This window comes from Sphaeramia orbicularis, chromosome 4, assembly GCF_902148855.1.
Source record: "Sphaeramia orbicularis chromosome 4, fSphaOr1.1, whole genome shotgun sequence".
Classification (NCBI taxonomy): domain Eukaryota; kingdom Metazoa; phylum Chordata; class Actinopteri; order Kurtiformes; family Apogonidae; genus Sphaeramia; species Sphaeramia orbicularis.
Window position 1 is genome coordinate 2,012,143 of NC_043960.1, and position 22,738 is coordinate 2,034,880.

Genomic DNA, 22,738 nt, shown 5'->3' on the forward strand with positions numbered 1-22,738 from the left:
GGGATGAGTCCATCTGCATCGACCTGTGGAGGTGAGCGGAGGATACGCCAGGAACATCGACTTCCAGGAGCAGAGATACCAGCAGAAAGGAGAAAAAAAATAGGACCAATGGCCCTGTAGCTTACCAGTCAAATTAAAAGCATTGGGAAATGTATCCAGATGCCATTTATTATCACCCAGTTAAGATAAGATAATATAAGATATTCGTTTATGAATCCCACAATGGGGAAATTCACAGTGTTATCAGCAGCAAACATACACATAAACATACACATACACGTAAACAGTCATAAATTTGAATAAAAAAGTGTTTAAAAGGTGTTTAAAGGAGAATGCAAATATGGTTTGATATGACTGTAGTGCAAATGGTTATAAATATGAAAAGAAATATATAAATACGGATTTGAATATATATTACAGAAATAGTCCATGTTTTGCTCAAATTCAATCAGATCTGTAAAAAATTCAAATTCACACTTGATATCATTGATACTGATTTATTGGATCAATCCACTTCCTATCTGTTATAATGGGGAAATTTTTCAAAGTGGCACCAAATCCAGAATCAGATCCGGATGGAAATAATTTCAATCCCTTGTGCTGACATCATCATACAGAAGCTGTATACCAAGTCTGAAGTCAATCAGAACTGGAGTTTCAGAGAAGAAGACGATTGAAATGTTTTCCCCATCAGAACCCATGTGAAATTTTGCGTCAGTTCCAGATCCAGAAGAAGATCCTGATCAGCATGTGGACATTATGTTTGGGTCATCTCCCCATCAGGGCTGGACTGGAGACATTTACACTGGAGATCATTTAGATTTACTGAGTTACTGCATCCATCCACTTCCTATCTCTGATAATGGGGACATTTTTCAAAGTTGCACCAAATCCAGAATCAGATCCAGATCCAAATAATTTCTCTAACTTTTGTTGACATCATAAAGAAGCTGTATACCAAGTTTGAAGTCAATTAGAATTGTAGTTTCGGAGAAGAAGACGATTGAAAGTTTTGTAACGGACGACAGACGACGACAGACGATGACAATAGCTTATGGTCTGTCAGCTGGTAAACTAAAAAGAGAGAGAACAGAGGAGAAAACACAAACTACAGACAGAGGAGAAACACAGAGCGTTCACATTGGAATACATGCCCTCCAGGGTTTATCCTTTAGTGCAGGGCTCTCAAACTCATTTTCTTTCAGGTTCCACATTCAGCCCGATTTGATTTCAAGTAGGCCGGAGCAGTAAAATAATAACAGAATAACTGATAAATAATGACAACTCAGAATTTGTGTCTTGTTTCAGTGCAAAAAAAACCCCATTAAATTATGAAAATACTTACTTTTATAAACTATCCAAACAAAGAAGATGTCAGTTTTTTCAGGTTATTCACATTTCTTAAGAAAATTAAGTGCGATTTTAACAATATTAAGCCTCAAGTTATCATTTCTACATAATGATACGTTGAATATAACAAGCAGAAAATTAAAATTGTGCTTAATTTTCTTCAGGCATTTCAGGTTGTTCATATTTGTTCAGGTTATTCACATTTTATTGTTTCAGGATAGTTTGTAAATGTAAATATTTTCATAATGTAATGTTATTTTTTTGCACTATAACATAGACCAAAATTTGAAGTTGTCATTATTTATAGGCATAGTGTAATATTTTTTTCACATCAAACCGAGAAGAAAATATGGAGTCTATAAGAATAAAAGCTAAATATTGTTTATATACTTGATGAAAAACGTATGTCATATTCCTTAATGATTGATTTATTGAATCATTGGATACAGAACAGACAATGACATGTATGTAATAGAACTAAATAAATTCTGCCGAGAAATTCCATAAAATAAATGGATCTGAAGAGGGGCAGTGTAACCGACAATAATTTAATCGAGCAAATTCTTATCGACAGTTAATTGATCGTCAATTAATTGTTTACATCCGTACCACCTACACATAAAAATATTCTTTTTCATTTGTAATTGTGCTGTTATTTCTTCCATTATGTTCATTTGTCTCAGTACTGAGGGGGGGGTGATTCTTCTTCCAAGAAACACTTATTGTCTTTGCAATTAACAATAATGCTCTTAAAATATACAGATTGTCTCCATACAGTAAATTAAACACATCTTTGTGGAACAAATATGTAAATGTAGGTCAGTTATTCTGATTCTTTAGGCCAAAAAAGATTACCCTGGTGACCCTGGTGACCCCACTGTTGCAGAATAGTCATTTAAAGGTCCTTTTAATGTCTGAAAAACTCAGGTTATTTTGACGAATTAATGACTGCAACTGCACTGAAAGCCTGAATAGTTGGATTCTTCACAGGAACATCTTCCCTGCTGCTGTTTCTAACAAGCATCAACACTTTCAATCAGGTCCAGCTTCTTAATTTATTAGTAAGTGTTACTGTAGTCTGTTAGTTATATTAACTAATTAGTGATTAGCTGGGAGTAAACTGAGGAGAGTAACGAGGTTCCCACAGTGTGTGTTCTGTCATCGTGATGTCAGCACACACACACACACACACAGATGCACACACACACACACAGATGCACACACACACACACACACACAGATGCACACACAGACACACAGATGCACACACACACACACACACACACACACGCACACACACACACACACACACACACACAGATGCACACACACACACACACACAGATGCACACACACACACACACACACACACACACACACAAACGCTGTGTCATTCCATTGATATAATCCCGACATTGATTCGGACGCCCGGTGCACATTCCACGTTGGGGGAAATTCACTTATCTCCTCGGACAGCGGCGGACAACAAATCAGCAGTTAGGAAATGAAATGGAGGCATGGTGGGTAAAGTAGTTTGTGATCCCTGCGGGCTGGAGGAGAGGCAGTTGCACTGATACATTTCTTGTCTGTTGCTTCACTTTCCTGAAAGGTCACAGTGATATAAAGTAGCAGCGCTCCAAACACAGTCAGTTACTGTTGCATTCACTGGCTTCTCTGTGGTTCTCAGTCTGATCAGCTGCTGCTTAGTGTTAGTGAGGGTTTAAACCACAGGTGGCAAACATGCGTCCCGGGGACCAAATCTGGCCCGCCAAAGGTTCCATTCCGGCCCTGGGGATGAAAGTGCGAACATGAACCTGAACAGTCCAGGTTGTCCAAGTCCTCAGTTTTGGTGTACTTATACAATGACAATACAGAGACTCTGATTGTGATCCTTTTGGTTCAGGTTCCACATACAGACCAATGTGATCTCCAGTAAAAATAACAGCACAATAACCCTTAAATAATGACAACCACAAATTTTCTTTGTGAAAAATTCTGTGGAAAAAATTTAAGTGAAAAAAGTAAGATTACACTGTGAAAATATTTACATTTACAAAACTATTCTTTCACAATAAAACGCAAATAAATACATAAATAAAAACAAATAAGAACAACCCGAAATGTGCAATTTGAACAATATTCTGCCTGTTACCAAATGTTTCTGTAACATTGTGTATAAATGTACATGTATAAATAATAAGTCCAGGCAGAATATTATTAAAATTGCGCTAATTTTTCAAATGAAATTTCTGTTTTTTCAGGTTATTCACATCTTTTTTGTAAAATTTAAATATTTTCATAATTTAATTGGGTTTTTTTTGCACTAAAACAAAAAGAAAAACTTGGAGTTGTCATTATTTATAGGTTATTTTACTGGTCTGGCCCGCTTGAGATCAAATTGGTCTAAATATGGACCTGAACCAAAATGAGTTTGACAGCCCTGGTTTAAACAGTCATGAATCTGTCGCATAATCACTTCATGTGCCCCGTTTAGTATTTATAAGCGCTTTATAAACATGTAATAAATCAAAGTAGCTGCAGGTCTTTAACCCTTTCATGCAGGAATTATGAGAACCTTAGTCAAGATTTTTTTTTCTGGAGTGTTTTTATACCTCCTTAGGCATAAAAAAATTACAATCGAGTTTTTTAAAAATTTTTTATGGAGTTACAAAAATATCCATGCATTTAATTTTTTAAGTAAAGAAATATGTATTTAAAACCCAATATCAGAAAGTAAAATGAAAACAATTAAATAAAAACATTTTTAAGGCTGCTAATTTGATGTTTTCTCACATTTAACATACTCTAAAGCTAGTTATTACCTCATATAATGTGCAAAAAACAACTCTGTCTAACAAATAACAACTGATTTACACTCAAACATGTTAGTGCAGATCAGGTTTATCAAGAACAGCAAAGTTATAGTAATGGTATGAATTGCAGTGTATTATGGGATGTTGCATAAGTGTCCACTGTGTTGGCTGATATGGAACTAAAACAACAAAACCTATGAATATAGAAGAGAACAGCTGGAGAACAACTGTCCACTGGACTGACCACAATGCATGAAAGGGTTAAGTCGCAGGTCTTATACTTAATTTTACAAACATCTTCAACATTTTGTTTTAGTTAAAGTTAAAGGTTAAAAGTGTATTATCCCTGTAGGTAAACTCCAGTTCACCTTTTGTCCAGGATCTCTGTGTAAAAGTGGCGACAGAAGGCGCTGCAGAACCAACCAAACATGTTCATCAGTACCTCAGTCAAGGGCTCTGACAGGAGAATTAACCTTAACCTAGAACTAACATAACAGGTGACAAACTGGAAGAAAAGTCCAAAATAAATATAGTAAATATTATTGCAGCAGTAAAGGTACCATAGGTTCCCATCTTTTATTAAATCTGGTTTTCTGAAGTCTGAGTAAGTATGTGATCTGCTCCATCTGGTAAATATCCCAAACTGTTTGAATCCATGTATTATATGAAGGAGGTTCTGGTTTCATCCAACTGATGGTTGTAGACTTTAAGGCAGCGGTGAATCATATATTCAAAAGGTATTTATCTGCTTTTCTATCCAGACCTTCAGGTATTACTCCCAAAACTGCCACTGTGAAGCTTTGTGGGACGTTCATTTGAAAAACCTCCTTCAGGGCGTTGAACACCTCCCTCCAAAACACACTTAACTGAGGACAAAGCCAAATATGTGAGTGGGATTAGCTCTATGGGCTCCGCAGTTCCTCCAGCATGAACTGGGATGTTGGGGACCCATCTTAGACACTATTTCTGCTGTTCTGAAATATCTAGTGATTATTTTCCATTTGAATTCCCTCCATGTATTAGAATTCATAACCAGATGCACCTCCGTACATACGTCGCGCCAATCATCCTCAGATACGTCCACGTTCGCCTCTGCTTCCCATCTCCCTCTTATCTGCGAGGAGTTATTTTGATTCATAAATAAGAAAATATTATACATAACAGGTTTTTGATGGCGGGGAAAACTGGAGGGCCCAGAGTAAACCCCCCCCCCCCCCTTAGCATGAAGAGAACATGTAATTATCCTAAATTAAGGCCTTAATTCTCTTTAAAACTCATAATTAATCCTTAAATCTGATACTCAAAGGTCTTAATTAAATGATATTGCCATATTTTCTTTCCAAATCTTTGTACAGAAGTAGTCCAATGTGTAATTAGTGTTGATCATTTTGTCCTAATGGAGATGGAATGAGTGGAGCCTCCGACAGTCCTTCCTGGGTGGAGGGGTTCAGGTATGACGTTAAAAACAGCAGTTAGGTTGAAACGTAGTTAAGACTGGTTCAACATAAGAACTATGAGGTCCACTGGACTGTTCTTTATGGGAATGGAAGGTCTGAAGTCTGACCAAATGGGGTCGCTGTGGCTTTGGGGTCGTCCCATAACCGACACAAAATAATAATTTTGGTGTGTCCTTGGGCACTGAACCCTACGTTGCTCCCTGGCAGTGCGTTGCATGGTGGCAGCCGTCTACTGGTGTATGAGTGTGTGTGAACGGGTGAATGTGAGGCTTTGTAAAGTCCTTTGGGCATCATGAAAGTGGGGAAAAGCACTATATAAGCACCGACCATTTACCAAAAACATCTAAAAAACTGCTAAATTTAGCTTCATCAGACCTGCAGATACCCTGATCCTGATCTGTGATGTATCTTTTCCAGCTCCTATAAGGGCCGTATGCAAGTTACAACCAATCTGTACATTTTATTGTAGTTTTCTCAGGTTTCTAGAGACTTATGCTTTATCTGTTGGCTTTTATTTGTTCTTCCCTGACTAGAAACTCTGCATTTTTGGCATCATTTTGGACTGACATTATTACAGTATCGACGACCTCCAGATGAAGTGAACACTAGTTGGCATTTTCCTGTTCAGAGTTGTGATTAATCACCTACAGTAGATTGTGGAGGAAGAATTTGTCCCATCAGACTTATGTAATGATTAAAAAAAGCTTTACGCTCTTGTTTATAGCAGTGAGTGTGATTTACACAGATGGTTTAGTTGTCAGACAGAAATAAACTGATTAGCCTCGAGCAACATTAATGCTAAAAACCCACTGGTTACTCGAATACTCTCTGTAAAATACTATAATTAAACTCATAAACAGGCAATTTAAAGCTAAAGTATCCTGGGAATGAAAGTTTATTTAGCGCTGCTATTTATTATTTTAATGATAATTTGTACAGTCACACTGAAAAGTAGATCATATGGCAAGTTAAGGTCACTTTTTATGTTTTACATCTGTCTAAAAGTGGATTTGTCTGTTTCTTAGGTCAAGACTTAATGCATCAATCATGTAAATTATGCTTTTCTAATTTATTGCCTTTGAAAAAATGACAATTAAAAAAAAAAAAAACAATTCAAAAAAGATTATATGGAGTTTTGGTGTCACTGATTTTCAGATTTAATGCTTTGAAACATCTTACTGTTTAATTGTTTATAACACATTATAATGTACTTATAAATGCATTTAAGTATTCATTCATTCATTAAGAAGATACAATAATCCTTTAGTAGTCCCATGACAGGGAAATCTGCAGTGCTACAGCAGCATAGGGATAGTAATATTAAAAGTAAAGATTAAAGTAAGAAATCTAAAAAGTACAAAAATGTGTGAAGCAACACTCAATACAAACTAATAAATAGGTAAAAAAATATCATCATGCATTTGTTTCTTTTGTTTTATCCTTCACTCATCAACAAGACGTCTCGCACATGTTAAAGAAACAATAGAGAGATAATAAAATAATACATTACCTTCTTTGCTTCTAGCCATCCTACTGCAGATTTGTATAATGTGTTTTCAGTATTCACTTTTTTTTAGCACAGGGGCAGGGATGAAACTGAGGATAATTAATCGCCTTGCAGCTTTTTCCTGCTCCAAACCACCTCCCTGTTAAAGCCTGTTATCAGTCCATGTCTAATTTGCAAAATGTTAAAATACATGGGTGCTTTTTAAAAAAAATTTGCTGTACTGCTGCAAGGGACTGAAATATTGTAGTTTAATCAGTGATTATTAAGCACAATCAATAATTAAGATATTGATCCTGTATTGCATTTATGGGTGCTTCTATAAAACTGGTCCTAAAAACAGGACATGGGAACTAAAAATTCAAACCAGATGTAGATGAATGTTATGAAGCAAGTTTAGAAGCATTTTGGGTCTCTTTGAAAAATAAATATTCACTGAGATAAAAGAGAAACTATTTTTCACATAAAACGCATTTTTATATTTTTTAATATTTTTTATACAAAAATCTGCATGTAACAGTACAAGTACCTAAACTGTACCTTATTGCACTGCTCTGCAGAACCACACACTGACTCTTGTACAGTGTCTTTACACCTTGCACTTCACTCTGCTGTTGTTGCACTGTTCTTCAGTGTGTACTGTGGTTAGGTTAGGTTAGGTTGTAAATGTGCCATTATTTTATGTAGGTATTTTAAAATTAAATTTTAGATGTATATTTTACTTATTTTTAGCCTTGGATTTTAGTTGATTTTAATGTATTCATTTATTTATTAGTTATTTATTCTATTGATATGGCTAATACGGGTCCTCAGTAACCAGTTTTGGTCTTTCTTTGTGATGAAATGACAAACTCCTTTGAATCCTTTGAACAGTAAAAAGGACATGAAAAATGTGTGCTACTATTTTCTCAAATATCTTTTTATTCTCTCACAAGTACATTTTAGAAATCAAACTAATTATGCAAGGCAGAGTGTTTTACAAAAATGGCCGCTGTTGCAAAATCACTCACAATTTATATGCGTTTAAATGGGCAGGTTCCATATGTAACACGAGTGGACACGATGGGTTACATACAAAACCTGGAATGAGACTGAGATTCATGAAAACCCACATGTCTGGATTAGAAAAACCACTAGGATCAACACATTTAACACAGTATCTTTATTTATAGTGGTATATAAGACCATTTACAGCCATGTTTTCCAGATAAAGTGCACTGACACCTAGGTAGCTTTTCCTGTCCCAATTTTGGTCCTATTTTTGGCCCCAATATTTTATTAAAAATTCAATAATTTTGCGATGGCTCAGAGTAAGAGTATAATTTTTTTTGCATTTATCTGAGGTCATCATTAGGTCCATCCTGGGGGGAAATCTGTCTAAATTTCTCTTTTATTTTTGGGTCTAAACAGCTGGAAAAGTGCCAGATACCAAAATAAACTCAGTTTCATAGAAGCACCCATATAAAAAAAATAAATAGGATAGAACTGAACGTTATATTATGTTAAATGTTCTATATTTTCCCACTTATTGACCCACTTCGAGTCCTGACACTACTATTGTTGCCGCTGAAGACGGATGGTGTATTAGTTTGTTTGTTTATGACTCCGTTCACCGTCCTGTTCCCTTTCGCCCTCAGGACGTTTGGATCAGTTCTCCTCTGTTCCGGGTCTGCACTTGGTTATTAAAGTTTGATGCTCAGCCTCGCAAAACAAGTCCATTTATCTTTTAATGTGGCTTATTGCAACATTTACCCAACAACACCACTGAAGATTAATCTTTATCACGCTGGCAGAGGTGGAGGATAGCGAGTGTTTGGGCCAAAGTAAACTCCAGATAGAGAACATAACGTATGAGGCCATTAGGGACGGCAGTGGTGTTGTGAGGAAGTGTTATTGGAGAACATTACACTCACCGGTCTAAAGCCTATTTAGAGGAATTTACATTTTAAAGGATGCACACAACATTAGTCTTTCTGTCGGGTTATTGGAAACTGACTTCAGTGGAGAAGAATACAAACACACACACTCACACACAAACATTGCTGATAATGTGTTTTTGTTTGTGTTTATCTTTTCAATTTTTCAGGGCTGCCATCGAGGAGACCTACTCCAAATCAATGAGCAAACTGGCAAAAATGGCGAGCAATGGAAGTCCACAGGGGTGAGTAGTGCAGCACATGGCCTCCTCCTCATCATAGATAATTCTAATCAAACCCTATGATCTGTAATTACTGTAAAGCCATTATAGGTCATATGGCTGTGTATGAGATATGGATGAGAACCATCTGCACAACCAAATGTCTGTATTTATAATTAAAAGATGCCCTTCAGGCCCACAGCAAGTGTGGTTTGTGTGTCGCCGGTTTTCAAGACATAGATTGTCTTAAAGTAGAAGCTATAACATGAATCCTGTTCTGAAGAGTGTAAATATTACTGACTTATATGCACATGAAGGCTGGAAAAAAAGCAGAAATCAGCTTCTCTTTGTGACTGGAATGTGTTGCGGTCATAACATCATAATTAGTGACGTCCCGATCTGGATTTTTGGCGTCCGATCTGATTTTTTTTTAGGACTAGTTTTGCCGATAACGATCCGATACGGAGTTTTTACCATGAAATTTAGATTTAAATTTGGAGTCATTATTTATAGGTCATTATCATGCTATTATTTTACTTGAGATCTCAATTGTGCTGAATGTGGAACCTGAATTAAAACAACTTTAACACCTTTGACTCTTAATAACTTTGGTATAATTTTTGCACTTTTCAAATTCATACTGTGGGACAAATTAGAACCTTAGGTGTTCTGGTTCTGGCCCGCGGGCCGTATGTTTGCCACTGTTGCAGTATGTCAGTGGACAGGTCCAGGGATTATATAGGGTTGTGTTCCGTACCGTCTGTTAGTGATGCGCAGATACTCACAGGTTAGACTGGGGCGGGTCAAAAGAATGTCAGTTTGTTTGTGGGGTGAGTTGGATCAGGTCAAATAATTCCACAAAAGCCCCGCAGATTGAAAAAAACCCTCCTCACTAGGGATGCAAATTATCGATTAATTCATTAATTGTTAGTTGGTTGCCCTTATCGATTGATTAACGATTAATTGATAAGTGGTGATTTTCCTGAGAACCTGAATTTCTTTTTCAATACAATACTATAAGAATAGAATAAAATACTATAAGAATAAAAGCTAAATATTGTTTATACACTCCATGATAAAAGCATGTCGTATTCCTTAATGACTGATTTATTGAACCATTGGATACAGCCAGTGTTTCCTGTGGAATTCATCTGTTGATGTGGTGGTGTGGAATGTGTGGGAGTGCACGCGTGTGCGTTTCATGGGGGGGGTACTTGCACGCGTGCAGTACGGCCGGGGGATGCGTGCGTGTTGGTTGGTAACCGCACGCGTGCGTGCGTCACTTTCCGTCCTCCTTCTAATACTATGGGGGCACTGGGCAGTCTGTGCCCCCGCACAAGTGAAAGTGAAACTTTTCACTGACTGTAGACTAGACCAACCTCCAGGAAAACGCTCCGATACTGACCCCACATTTGTGCGTGTATTTAGTCGGGGGTGCACTGCTCCCACAAACAGACGGTCGGTCTGTGTTTGCTCCTCCATGTCCATACAGACATTCTAACTCATCAACACCATGATCCGCTTCGATGACCGCCTATCCCAGCCGCGGCGTCGCAGCGTGGACAAACCGTCAGCCTTCAGACAGGTGTGGACGGGCGGAAAAGGGCAATTAACTGACAATTAATCATTTAATCAAGCAAATTCTTATCGACAATTAATCGTTAGTCGATTAATTGTTTACACCCCTACTCCTCACGCATCACTACCGGAACATAAAGTGAAAGTGAAACCTGTAGAAGCTTTACTAATTCCTCTAAACCTCCCGCTGTTGTACAACTCATTTTCATTTCCCTACTTTCGAAAACTTTAATTTGAGGGGCAGGACATCTCTAATCATAATACCATACATTAAACAAGTGGTGCCAGGCACAACAAGCCCCGCCCCTCGCACATATTGTTACTTATTTTGGCATCAATCCAGCTGATGTCATCATATCTACGCGTGCGGTGATGTCAGCATAGACACATTTTAGCCATTATAAGTAAGTGGGGGAAAAAAAAAGATTTTAAAAATGTATAACAAATTTGAACTTTGACCTACTTTTCCTAAAATTTAATCACATCTATTCTGGGTCACTGGTCACTTTTGCATTAACCCTCAAATTACAGGAATAGAACTTGCGCATAAAAATGTATCTAATGGAAAAACGACAATTTCACCAAAACTCATTAAAAGTTTTTGCACTGGCAAGAGGTGGTTTTTTTGGGCGTAGTGCAATTGGTATATCACGCAAAACCGCAATGGAACGACCTTTTTCCGCAATTAGAGTCACGTGGTTGAAAAAAAACAAAAACGCATGTTGACAGATGTTACAACAAGCAAAAAAGAAGATTTTTAACAGAAACATGGCACTGTATGTGTGGACACACCAGGAAACCCAGTCATTCTTTAATTTAGTACGAGATAGAGAGGTACTATATAATAATAATGAATGTATCTGTAAATCAACATGATATTTATGTTGGTTGCCATGTGTATGGAATGACTTCTTGTGTGATCTTGCAATAATAAATAAATAAATCATTGCATCTGTGATTTAATGGAAAAACTGACATTATGCAGTTCTGTTTTTTCAACATTTAGTAAATATCAGTAAAGTTTTGCGCAGATGTCCAATGGAAAAGTGATAAATGGCAACCTGTGACCCCAATCTGGTATGAATTCAACCAATAGTTCTGCTGTTAAAGTGTTAACAATCAAAGAAACAAACCGAACCAAAAACAAACCCCTGGCCCTGGGTGAAAACGTTCATGTATAGAAAAATGTGCCCTTTTTACAGCCTTTGGATGATTTCACGTTCATTCAAAGATTAGTTGGGTTTTGATCGGTGTAATTCATGTACAAATTATTATAAAAGTATATTAATGATATATTATGATTAATTGATAATAATTTATGTCCAAAAGGTCAAAGATCCACCTGACTCTCCATAAAATGAAGAGTAAATTTAAATTAAACTCAAAATGTTGCACCAAAAAAAAAAAGAAGAAAGAAATGAAAAGAAAAGAAAAGCAAATTATGTTTTTGTGGTGAATATTCTTGTCTGTTTAACGTCAGATGTGGTTGTACAGGATATGGTTGCTCTGTAATAAACAGTGGTGATAAAAGCACAGGATTCTGCTGCTGTTTTCCATCTTAAATGCACAGGTCAGCAGAACTTTGTTGAATAAACCAGACTCACTTCATGCCACTACCTTCTGTGACGACACACTTGAACAGCACAGTCTGTTTCAGCTTCACTTTACAACGATTCCATTGTTACAAACAGCTGTGATGTTTTTTCACACTTCAGATCCACTAATACTGGGATATACTTATCTATCCATGTTTCCCGTTGATAATCAGACTGTTTTTGTGCTTAATGGGAATGTTCAGGAAGGCACTGACGATCACTCACATGATCAGTTAGAATGGATTTTTATATCAGAATATATATGCACATTAACTCTTTCAAAAAGCATCTCATCTAATCGATTGGGGTTTTTAACCGGCTGACAGGCTGTAGGCTATTGTCGTAATGCTGCGTCTGGCATCGTCTGTCGTCCATTTCAATCGTCTTCTTCTCCAAAACTCCAGTTCTGATTGACTTCAAACTTGGTATACAGCTTCTGTAGGATGATGTCAACACAAGGGATTGAAATTATTTGGATCCGGATCTGATTCTGGATTTGGTGCAACTTTGAAAAATGTTCCCGTTATAAGAGATAGGAAGTGGACTGATCCAATAAATCAGTATCAATGATATCAAGTGTGAATTTGAATTTTTTACAGATCTTTGGGATATGACCAAAACATGGACTATTTCTGTAATAGAATAAATACACAGAACTGGGGGAGAATAAATGGCATCTGGATACATTTCCCAAAGCTTTGAATTTGGCCGCTAAGCTACAGGGCCATTGGTCCAATTTTTACATTTTTGCATTTCAGTAAATATTTTCTAATATGAATCTTCATAATGTGCATTAAAAACATTCATGAACATTAACCAAATTTAGTATATTTCTATAAACTTGATTTAATGTCACAACGAAAAAATGATCAAACAGTAAGATTTGATTTGCATTTTTTTGCTGACAAGTAAATGCACATAATGGGAAGTGGAAACCCTGTTTTCATACAGTGTCAATATTTCAGAGTCAAGCAATTTTAACCTAGATAGAGTATTTATAACTCTGTGGAGAGTAAACCAGCTCTATCAGTAGAGTTAAAAGTCAGTGTAAAGTTCTGCACTGATGCAGTGTAAAATTCAACCCTACAGAGTGAAAATTAGCGCCAGCATTGCATTGTGGGTACTGGACATTCTACTCATTGTGTTCTGTGTTATGTGCAGGGGTTCAAGGGGGGCTTTGTGTTCATGTTTATTTAGGTTAATGTGTCTGTTTTACAATGTTTATTGGCCTTTTTACTCTTTTATTTTTCTTAATGTGACACCATTAGTCAGACCTGTAGGCAGAAGAATGCTGAACCTGACTGTCGCTGTGAAGCTGTCACTGTTTTACAACTGAGGAGACCTGGATTTCTTAAAGTAGAAGCAGTTCCTGGGGTGACTGAATCCCATAGTGCAGATGTTCTCCCTTGTAAATGTCACAATAAAACACTTCATCTATCATTACAACCCAAAGAGCTACTTCAAGAAAATTCAGAAGGTCATCTCACGACCCCCACCTTGGCAACCCCTGCACTTTTACATTTTTTCAGTATGATCGGAGGATGCAAACTGATGAAGAAAATAACACTGCAGAGAAATAAATATTAACATATTATAAAGTCAGTTTTAAACTAAATTTGGAGTAAAAATACCTCTATAAAGTGTAATCATATTACTTTCTGCACTGAAAACACCACAGTGTTAAATATTTTTTCACATTTCATTGTTAATTTTGACACTAAATTGAGTAGAAATTAACTCTGAAAATTTGACACTGGTCATAGAGTAAATTTTACTGTAATTTTGAGTGGGACCAAATGTTATCTGAAACAGAATTAAATTAAACTCTTTAAGAGTTAAATTGACACTGTTTTTACTGTGTCTACAGTTAGACATAGTGCACGTAGAACTCACATGACTGATCACATGACTGATCACATGACTGATCAGCTGTTGGCTGCGTCCTCTCAGATATTCTGATAAAGTCTGAAAACATGACCAGCTGATTCTTCTGTCTCATCCATGAAATGCTAGATGGAAAAAAACAGCACTTTGCTTCTTCTACTCTGTATATTCGAGGCATGTGTAACATAACCCACAGCGCCACCTGCTGGTAACATGGTGCACCATCCATTATTGTCTTCAGGCCAGTTTATGGACACGCTCATTATTTGACATTTTATGGACATGCATCGTATAATGTCAGAAAATACAAAAAAGGACAGTTGTGTGGGATTTAGTGGCATCTGGTGGTGAGTTTATAGATGACAGGAGCTACATACTGATCATCTCTTCTTTAAAGTGGACAAGAGAAAGTATGTGATGAAATCCATCATCTGTAGACCTTTTGTAGATATAGAAGACTCATTCACGTCTGTTCTTGTTTTAAGGTGTTTATATGTAACAGAGTCAATTATTTCGCAGCAGTGTGGGTATGTATATGATATTGTGTATTGTTGTAATTACACAAAATCTGTTCATTTTATTTTCATTTCTTTTGCTTGGTACCTGACACTGTGGGCCTGCGGGTCAGTGTGTGGAACTTTGGTTTGGGTCTGCTCCCCAGCGATCGATTTATAGTGTGACACTGTGCACTATAACCAGAGGTTTTTGTGTTTTGTCACTTTTTTCAGGTATGCTTTATTTTGTTTTAATAATTTAATGTATGCCCCTTTTGTTCCGGATTTCCATGGGAGAGGAGTATGTTTTACGGGGGTCACTGACCAGAGGTTTTTGTGTTTTGTCACTTTTGTCAGCCGAAGAAAAATAAACGGAGACCGCCTCCAAAGACGTACTGTATGTGTGGGTCTGGTCATTAAAAAGAACACAACGCAGAGTCCGACAGCACCGGTTACATATACGCTAATGAAAATACAGTAGCTCAGAATGTTACACTGAGTTTCTGCAAACAGATGCCCTTACATCCCTCAAGTTGGACCTTTAATAACTTTAATTAAATTAAATGAAGCCTGAACTGGCAGGACAGAGCTGACTGTAAAATACATCTTCAGCGGTTGGGGAGGGCGTGACACCATGGGAGTTCAAGTATCGACCAGTACTCTGTCACTACTGGTATCAGCCGGGTTCTGCTCCAGTGTAGAGCACTGGTTAAGTACTGGCAGAGCAAACCTAGTATTTTGTGTTAATGACCTGATAGTTGTTCATTTCATTCCTTTTACTGATGGTACAATTTTCTTTGCCAGATAAATTGCTGAGTTTTGAGGATACGAAACCAAACAGCTTTAAAATTGAGTCTTGGAGGCAATTTATAAAGAGTTTGAAGAACGTCCAATTTGGTTTCTGTGCAGGATTCCCTCTAGTCAGGGATTTCAGAAGTATTATGTAATATTGAAAAGCATATTTCAGTCAGAGATAGCAGGGGTCTTTTTTTTTCAGATTTGTTACTTTAAATTACATATTTTATCTGTGTCTATTCTATCACTGCCAAAGGGAATTTAGTGTAAGCAATATGTTTGTTTATGTTAAAGGCAAAGCACATAAAAGTTACATGACATGAGATTACATTTAAAATTCCGTGATCTTGTGATAGACTGATCAGCTGCTGACCACTGACAGGAAGAATGGTAATAATATCAATTATTTCATTACAAAGTCACCTTTCACTGAGTTGGATACACCACTGTGCAAAAGTCTTATTCCACCTGTTGTTTTTGTAGGAATAAAATGATCATATAAATTTTTCTCATTTTCTTTTCTTCAGATACAACAAGAAAATACAGGAATATGTGCATATGTGCTCAAAAGACACGCAAAAAACTGAAATAAATGTGTTGTAAAGGTCGAAGTCACTATTTAGTATGACCTCTGACCCCATGACAAGAAGCAGGACGAATAATTAGAAACATCTGACATGTGTTGAATGAAACTCGTTATAAAACATCAGCAAATTAATGCCATAGATCTCATATTGTCAGAGTATGAGCAAAGGGAGGTCACTCTAAATACGACCACTTTGGTTTATAGAAGCTGTTTTTTCCTGGAAGCTTTAGTTTTTCCTGCTGTTCATACTGCACATATATCAGATTGGATCTAAATGCAGACAAATGCAGATGTGTGGACATTAGAACTTTACTAAACCAACAAGCCTGATGTTGGACTTGGACTTTTGCACAGAACTGCATATTATACACCAAGTGAATATTTAGTCTTCAAAGCTGTTGTGTTGGAAGCAGCAAAATGAGCAGTGTAAGGAACTGAGTGACTTTGACCAGGTCCATATCGTAACGGTGTTGACTGGGTCAGAGCGTCTCCACAACTGCAGGTCTCATTGGGTGTTCCTGGTCTGTGGTGGTTAGTACTGACCAAAAATGGACTAAGGAAGGACGTCCAAGTGCCAGGACGTCCAAGTGTCAGGACCATTGAGCATCTGTGGGAGGTGTTGGACAAATAAACCTGATTCATGGAGGTCCACCTGTCTTCGTCCAGGACTTCAGGGATCTGCCACTAACGTCTTGGTCCTGATACCACAGTACACCTTCAGAGGTCTGGTGGAGTCTAGGCCTCGGATCAAAACTGGTTTTGTAGAAAAAGTGGAACCTACACTATATTATGCCGTGTTTCCACTATGTGGTACCGGCTTGACTCAACTCGACTTGGCGTTTTTGTGTTTCCATTTCGTAAAAGAACCTGGAATCTGGTACTCTGTACTATTGTTTTAATACTTGGTCGGCCAAGGTTCCAAAACGGGTGAAAAGATACTAAAATGTGATGGATAAACACTGCAGACCACCGATTGGTCAGAGTTGTCTCTGCGTTATTACAGATTCAGAAGTTTACAGTAAATATACCAGTAGGTTAATCCATGATGACAGCCTGCAAAACAACACTGTGGTCGATCTGGGAGGTTCACACATTTCTGTCCTTGGTGGCTGATGAAAAAATTCAGCGTGAGCTTAACGAGGCAACACACAGTGGGGCGAGTTTATCAGCAACTCTCTGAGTAGACCTCATAGAAGTTACACACAGCATCACTATGACAACCAGGCACTCTAAAGTCAGTAGTATCCTGTAATGGAAACGGTCTCCAGGAATAGGACCTGGTACCTGAGTCGAGTTGGGCCGGTACCTCGTAGTTGAAACGTGGCATTAGACAGGTGGTAATCATGTTCTGATCCTATAGATGTTGGGTTGGTTGAGATCCAGGCATTGTTCTTTAGATAGTTTTGGTAGGTACTGACCAAGGTTATTATTGTTAATGAAAACTAACGAAATGAAGAATTGTAAAAACATTTTCGTTAACTGAAATAAATAAAAATTTTAATTAAAAGAAAAAATGATAACTAACTGAAACTGTATTGTGCACTTATAAAACTAACTAAAACAGATAAAAATGACGGTCCGTCACTTGTGTTCACTTGTGGTTTCCAGTCGTCTTCTGGTCCCCACTCTACCTGGAAACATGGAGACTAAAGTTGATAGAAAGCAGCAGAGTCCTGTCTGGGATTTATTTGAATATGACTGTGAGGAAGAGAAAAGTTCTGAAAAAATTAAAACTAATACTAGAACTAAACTAAAACTAAGCATTTAGAAAAAAACAAAAACTAATAAAAACTATCAAACCTGCTCTTAAAACTAATTAAAACAAACTGAATTAGAGAAAAAAAAGTCAAAACTAATTAAAACTAAACTATAATGAAAAAGCCAAAACTATTAGAACCTGACCACTTTACACTGAGAGTAAACAAGATCTGAAGATTCTCCGACCCAGTGGTTTCATCACAGTTTCTCCCTGGTCACAGTTGCTCCGATCCCTGCTCCTGTTAGAACCTCCACCAAGGAATGGTGGAGGTTCTGTTTTCATCGAGGTTTGTTTGCTTGTTTGTTTGTCTGGATGTTAGCAAGATAACTCCAAAAGTTTTGGACGGGTTTTGATGAAATTTTCAGGACATGTTGATACTGGCACAAGGAACAGATGATAAAATTTTGGTGGAGGTGGGGGGGCAGATCTGCCTTGGCAGAGGTCTGCGCTCTCCCGAGTGCTTTTCTAGTTTTTACCATTTCTAACACATCAGTTTCAAAGTATACATGTTGAGTTGCTGCCTAAAACATCCACCCACTGACAGATCCCACTGGAATAAGATAATCAACATTAATACCAGTTTATCTGTCAGAGTAATAATGGTATTCCTGATTGGTATATATTTCTATAAATGAATCTGAGTGTTTTTGTGTCTGTACATGTGCAACAGCTGAGTGAATTGGAGCCTTTTTTAAATGAAATCTTAAATGAAACCTTCTTAAGTGCTCATTATTATGTGCGTTTCCTTTTTCAGGACGTTCGCTCCCATGTGGGATGTGTTCAGAGTGTCTTCAGACAAACTGGCCCTCTGCCACCTCGAGCTGATGCGAAAGATGAACGACCTGATCCGAGACATCAATAAATACGGAGACGAGCAGGTCAAAATTCACCGCAAGGTAAGAATAAACAGAACATCGGCCGACTGCACAGACGTCAATATGTTCACTCGTCTTGCCCGCATCGAGTCGCTGTCAACCTGATGCAATTTATCTCCAGGAAAATCCACAATTACTGTCATCCCCCCGTCACGGTAATTGCTGCATCTGCCCTTCACGTATCGAGCAGAATGGTGATCTGTACACATTGTGTCGTTTTGTTCGTGTGCGAATATCAATCAGACAAAGGAGGAGATGGTGGGGACGGTGGAGGTGGTTCAGGTGCTGCAGGTCCAGAGCGGTCACCTCCAGAAGTCTAAGGAGGGGTATCACGCCAAGTGTCTGGAGCTGGATCGACTCAGGAAAGAGGGAGCGCCGCAGAAGGAAGTGGAGAAGGTCAGCATCATCATATGTATTTATTGATTTATTCATTTATTTATACTGGTCCAACATTCTAATAGTTTTGGATTTTTAATTATAGTTTAGTTTGATTTAATTTTGACTTTTTTTTCTATAATTCAGCTAGTTTTAATTTGTTTTTAGAGCAGGTTTGCTAGTTACCTCCGCCAAGGAGGTTATGTTTTTGCCAGGGTTTGTTTGTTTGTCTGTCTGTCTGTTTGTTTGTCTGTCCGTTAGTGTGCAACATAACTCAAAAAGTTATGGACAGATTTGGATGAAATTTTCAGGGTTTGTTGGAAATGGGATAAGAAGAAATGATTAAATTTTGGTGGTGATCGGGGGTGGAGGGGCTCACGGGGGGGCCCATTTCCAACAAACCCTGAAAATTTCATCAAAATCTGTCCATAACTTTTTGAGTTATGTTGCACACTAACGGACAGACAAACAGACAGACAAACAAACAAACAAACAAACCCTGGCAAAAACATAACCTCCTTGGCGTGGGGGGGGCCCACAGGGGGGGCCACTGATCAGCCTTGGTGGAGGTCTGCGCTCTCCGAGTGCTTCTAGTTTTTATTAGTAATTGTTTTTTTCCTGAATGCTTAGTTTTAGTTTAGTTTAGTTTAAGTTTTTTCATATATTTTATCTTCCTCACCATCCTATTTAGAGAAATTAGTGAGGCACGGATCAGGGGGTTACCCTGGACACTTAATTTCACTTTATTAGAAACAGATAGAAACCAGATAGAAACAGATAGAAACAGATATAACTAGAAGCACTCGGAGAGCGCAGATCTCCACCAAGGCTGATCAGTGGCGCCCCCCGTGGGCCCCCCCACCACCGATCACCACCAAAATTTAATCATTTCTTCCTTATCCCATTTCCAACAAACCCTGAAAATTTCATCCAAATCTGTCCATAACTTTTTGAGTTATGTTGCACACTAACGGACAGACAAACAAACAAACAAACCCTGGCAAAAACATAACCTCCTTGGCGGAGGTAACTAGGGATGGGAATCGAGAACCGGTTCTTTTTGAGAACCGGTTCTCAGTAGTTCGATTCCTTGGAATCGTTTGCCTGCCTGCTTAATGATTCTGCTTATCGATTCCACCTTCGTTGTGCATGCACGATGACGTCACACGTACGTTGCATTGTTTTGGTCAGAACGTGGCCAACATGGTGCTGAGGCAGAAACGGTCTTAACAGACCACACCAGGTCCAAACAGACCACACCAGGTCTAAACAGACCACACCAGGTCCCAACAGACCACACCAGGTCTTAACAGACCACACCAGGTCCAAACAGACCACACCAGGTCCTAACAGACCACACCAGGTCCTAACAGACCACACCAGGTCTAAACAGACCACACCAGGTCTTAACAGACCACACCAGGTCCAAACAGACCACACCAGGTCCTAACAGACCACACCAGGTCCAAACAGACCACACCAGGTCTTAACAGACCACACCAGGTCCAAACAGACCACACCAGGTCTTAACAGACCACACCAGGTCCAAACAGACCACACCAGGTCCAAACAGACCACACCAGGTCTAAACAGACCACACCAGGTCTTAACAGACCACACCAGGTCCAAACAGACCACACCAGGTCCAAACAGACCACACCAGGTCTTAACAGACCACACCAGGTCCAAACAGACCACACCAGGTCTTAACAGACCACACCAGGTCCAAACAGACCACACCAGGTCCAAACAGACCACACCAGGTCTAAACAGACCACACCAGGTCTTAACAGACCACACCAGGTCCAAACAGACCACACCAGGTCCAAACAGACCACACCAGGTCTAAACAGACCACACCAGGTCTAAACAGACCACACCAGGTCCACTTGCTTGAACACTTGCTAAGCTTCCATTTCTTCTAAAGGGTGGAATCCCTCCAATCTGCTCAAACATTTGTCCACAGCATGTGATTCATTTACAGGAATGTCACATATTTGATTCTCTACTTAGTGACACTTATGAATGTAGCAGCAGAGTGAACGCTAGGCCCAGTTCTGGTTCCAGTGCAGGCAACAAACGTCGAACCCAAATACAAGTTTCTGAAGGTAGAGGAAAGGAAATGAGGAGCACAACAACGGGAGCCGAGCCGAACCGGTTCCACGTAGTGGAAATGCGGCAATAGAGGAATTAGTAAAGAGTCTGTAGTTTCACTTTCACTGCATGCTGCCCCCCCCCAGCCAGGCCCGGCATCATCTGTTCTTATTATTTTTACATACTATATATGTTCTATTTTCTGAGCAGATGGAAATATAAAAGACAGTTAATGCAAACACACCCGTTTGTACTCTTTTATTCCCTCACCTGGTGGGAATCGATAAGAGAATTGATAAGGAATCGGATCGATAAGCAAAATCAATAATGGAATCAGAATCATTAAATTCTTAACAATTCCCATCCCTATGTATAACCCAGTTCAGCAGTAAACCACACCTTAGCAGATATCTCATATTTTAATCATCTACAGTTCCATTATTAGCCAACTTTGCTTCATTTCAGTTCAGCTAGCTGTAGCTGTAACATCAAATGTTTTTTAACATTATAACAGGTTCCATCCCTCTGTAATTGGATTATGTTTCATCCTCCTCTGTTCTCCTCTTCTAAACTGTGCAGTTAAGGGCTTGGAAGGCCTTTTCATGGTGATAAACTCTCCAGTCTTTACCTGGATGCTTAGTTCAACAGCTGTCTGACTGTCATTCAGCTCCACTCTGTGTCTGTCACACACACACACACACACACACAGTGAGCCAAAAAACCCAAAAACCCGACCCCAGGCATCACTGCAGTAAATCCCCGACAGGACTGTGCTGCTGTGTCCCAGCTTTAGTCTGTATGTTCCAGGTAGAGTGGGGACCAGAAGACGACTGGAAACCACAGTGACCAGACATGACAGACTGTGAAGTGTCGTATGGTGCTGCTAGCTAAAACTGCTGGCGCGAAATAAATCAAATTGATATCAATCTGACATTGACAAAGAGGAAAACGAAGGGAATTTTATACATAATTTTTTATAAGTTTTAGTTAGTTTTGTAAACACACAATACAGTTTCAGTTAGTTATCATTTTTTTCTTTTAATTAGAGTTTTTATTTATTTCAGTTAACGAAAATGTTTTTTCAATTTTAGTTTTCATCATTTCATTCGTTTTCGTTAACGATTATAACCTTGTCTACACTGGTCTACAAATAAAATGCTTCCAGAATAAGAGTAGTGAAATTTTACCATGTGTGAGTCACTGATAAAGAAAAAAATCCAGTCCTTAATGTTGGTTGGCTGAAGTTTCCCAGATACAGTCTTGGGTCAAAATGTGAAATTCAAGAATTGACGAGAGAATGAGTTGAACTCCAAAGGAATATTAGTGTCAGAGTTACCAGATCTACTTCCAAACACTGTCTGCACATGACAAGACATTCACTTTACAGGTTCCATCAGTGGAAGATTTATTTAACTATTGTATAAATGTACATAAACCAACAT

At 38.4% G+C, this 22,738-nt stretch overlaps 1 protein-coding gene across 2 annotated transcripts in view; it reads left to right on the forward strand.

Moving 5' to 3' along the window:
* Positions 1 to 22,738, forward strand: part of fcho1 (FCH and mu domain containing endocytic adaptor 1) — a 128,496-nt gene that overhangs the window by 61,262 nt on the left and 44,496 nt on the right. For both annotated transcript variants that reach the window (XM_030132489.1, XM_030132490.1), the window contains exons 4-6: positions 9,211 to 9,285; positions 18,707 to 18,848; positions 19,071 to 19,223. In XM_030132489.1, the coding sequence (XP_029988349.1) occupies positions 9,211 to 9,285; positions 18,707 to 18,848; positions 19,071 to 19,223 (370 nt within the window). The remainder of the gene's footprint in view (positions 1 to 9,210; positions 9,286 to 18,706; positions 18,849 to 19,070; positions 19,224 to 22,738) is intronic.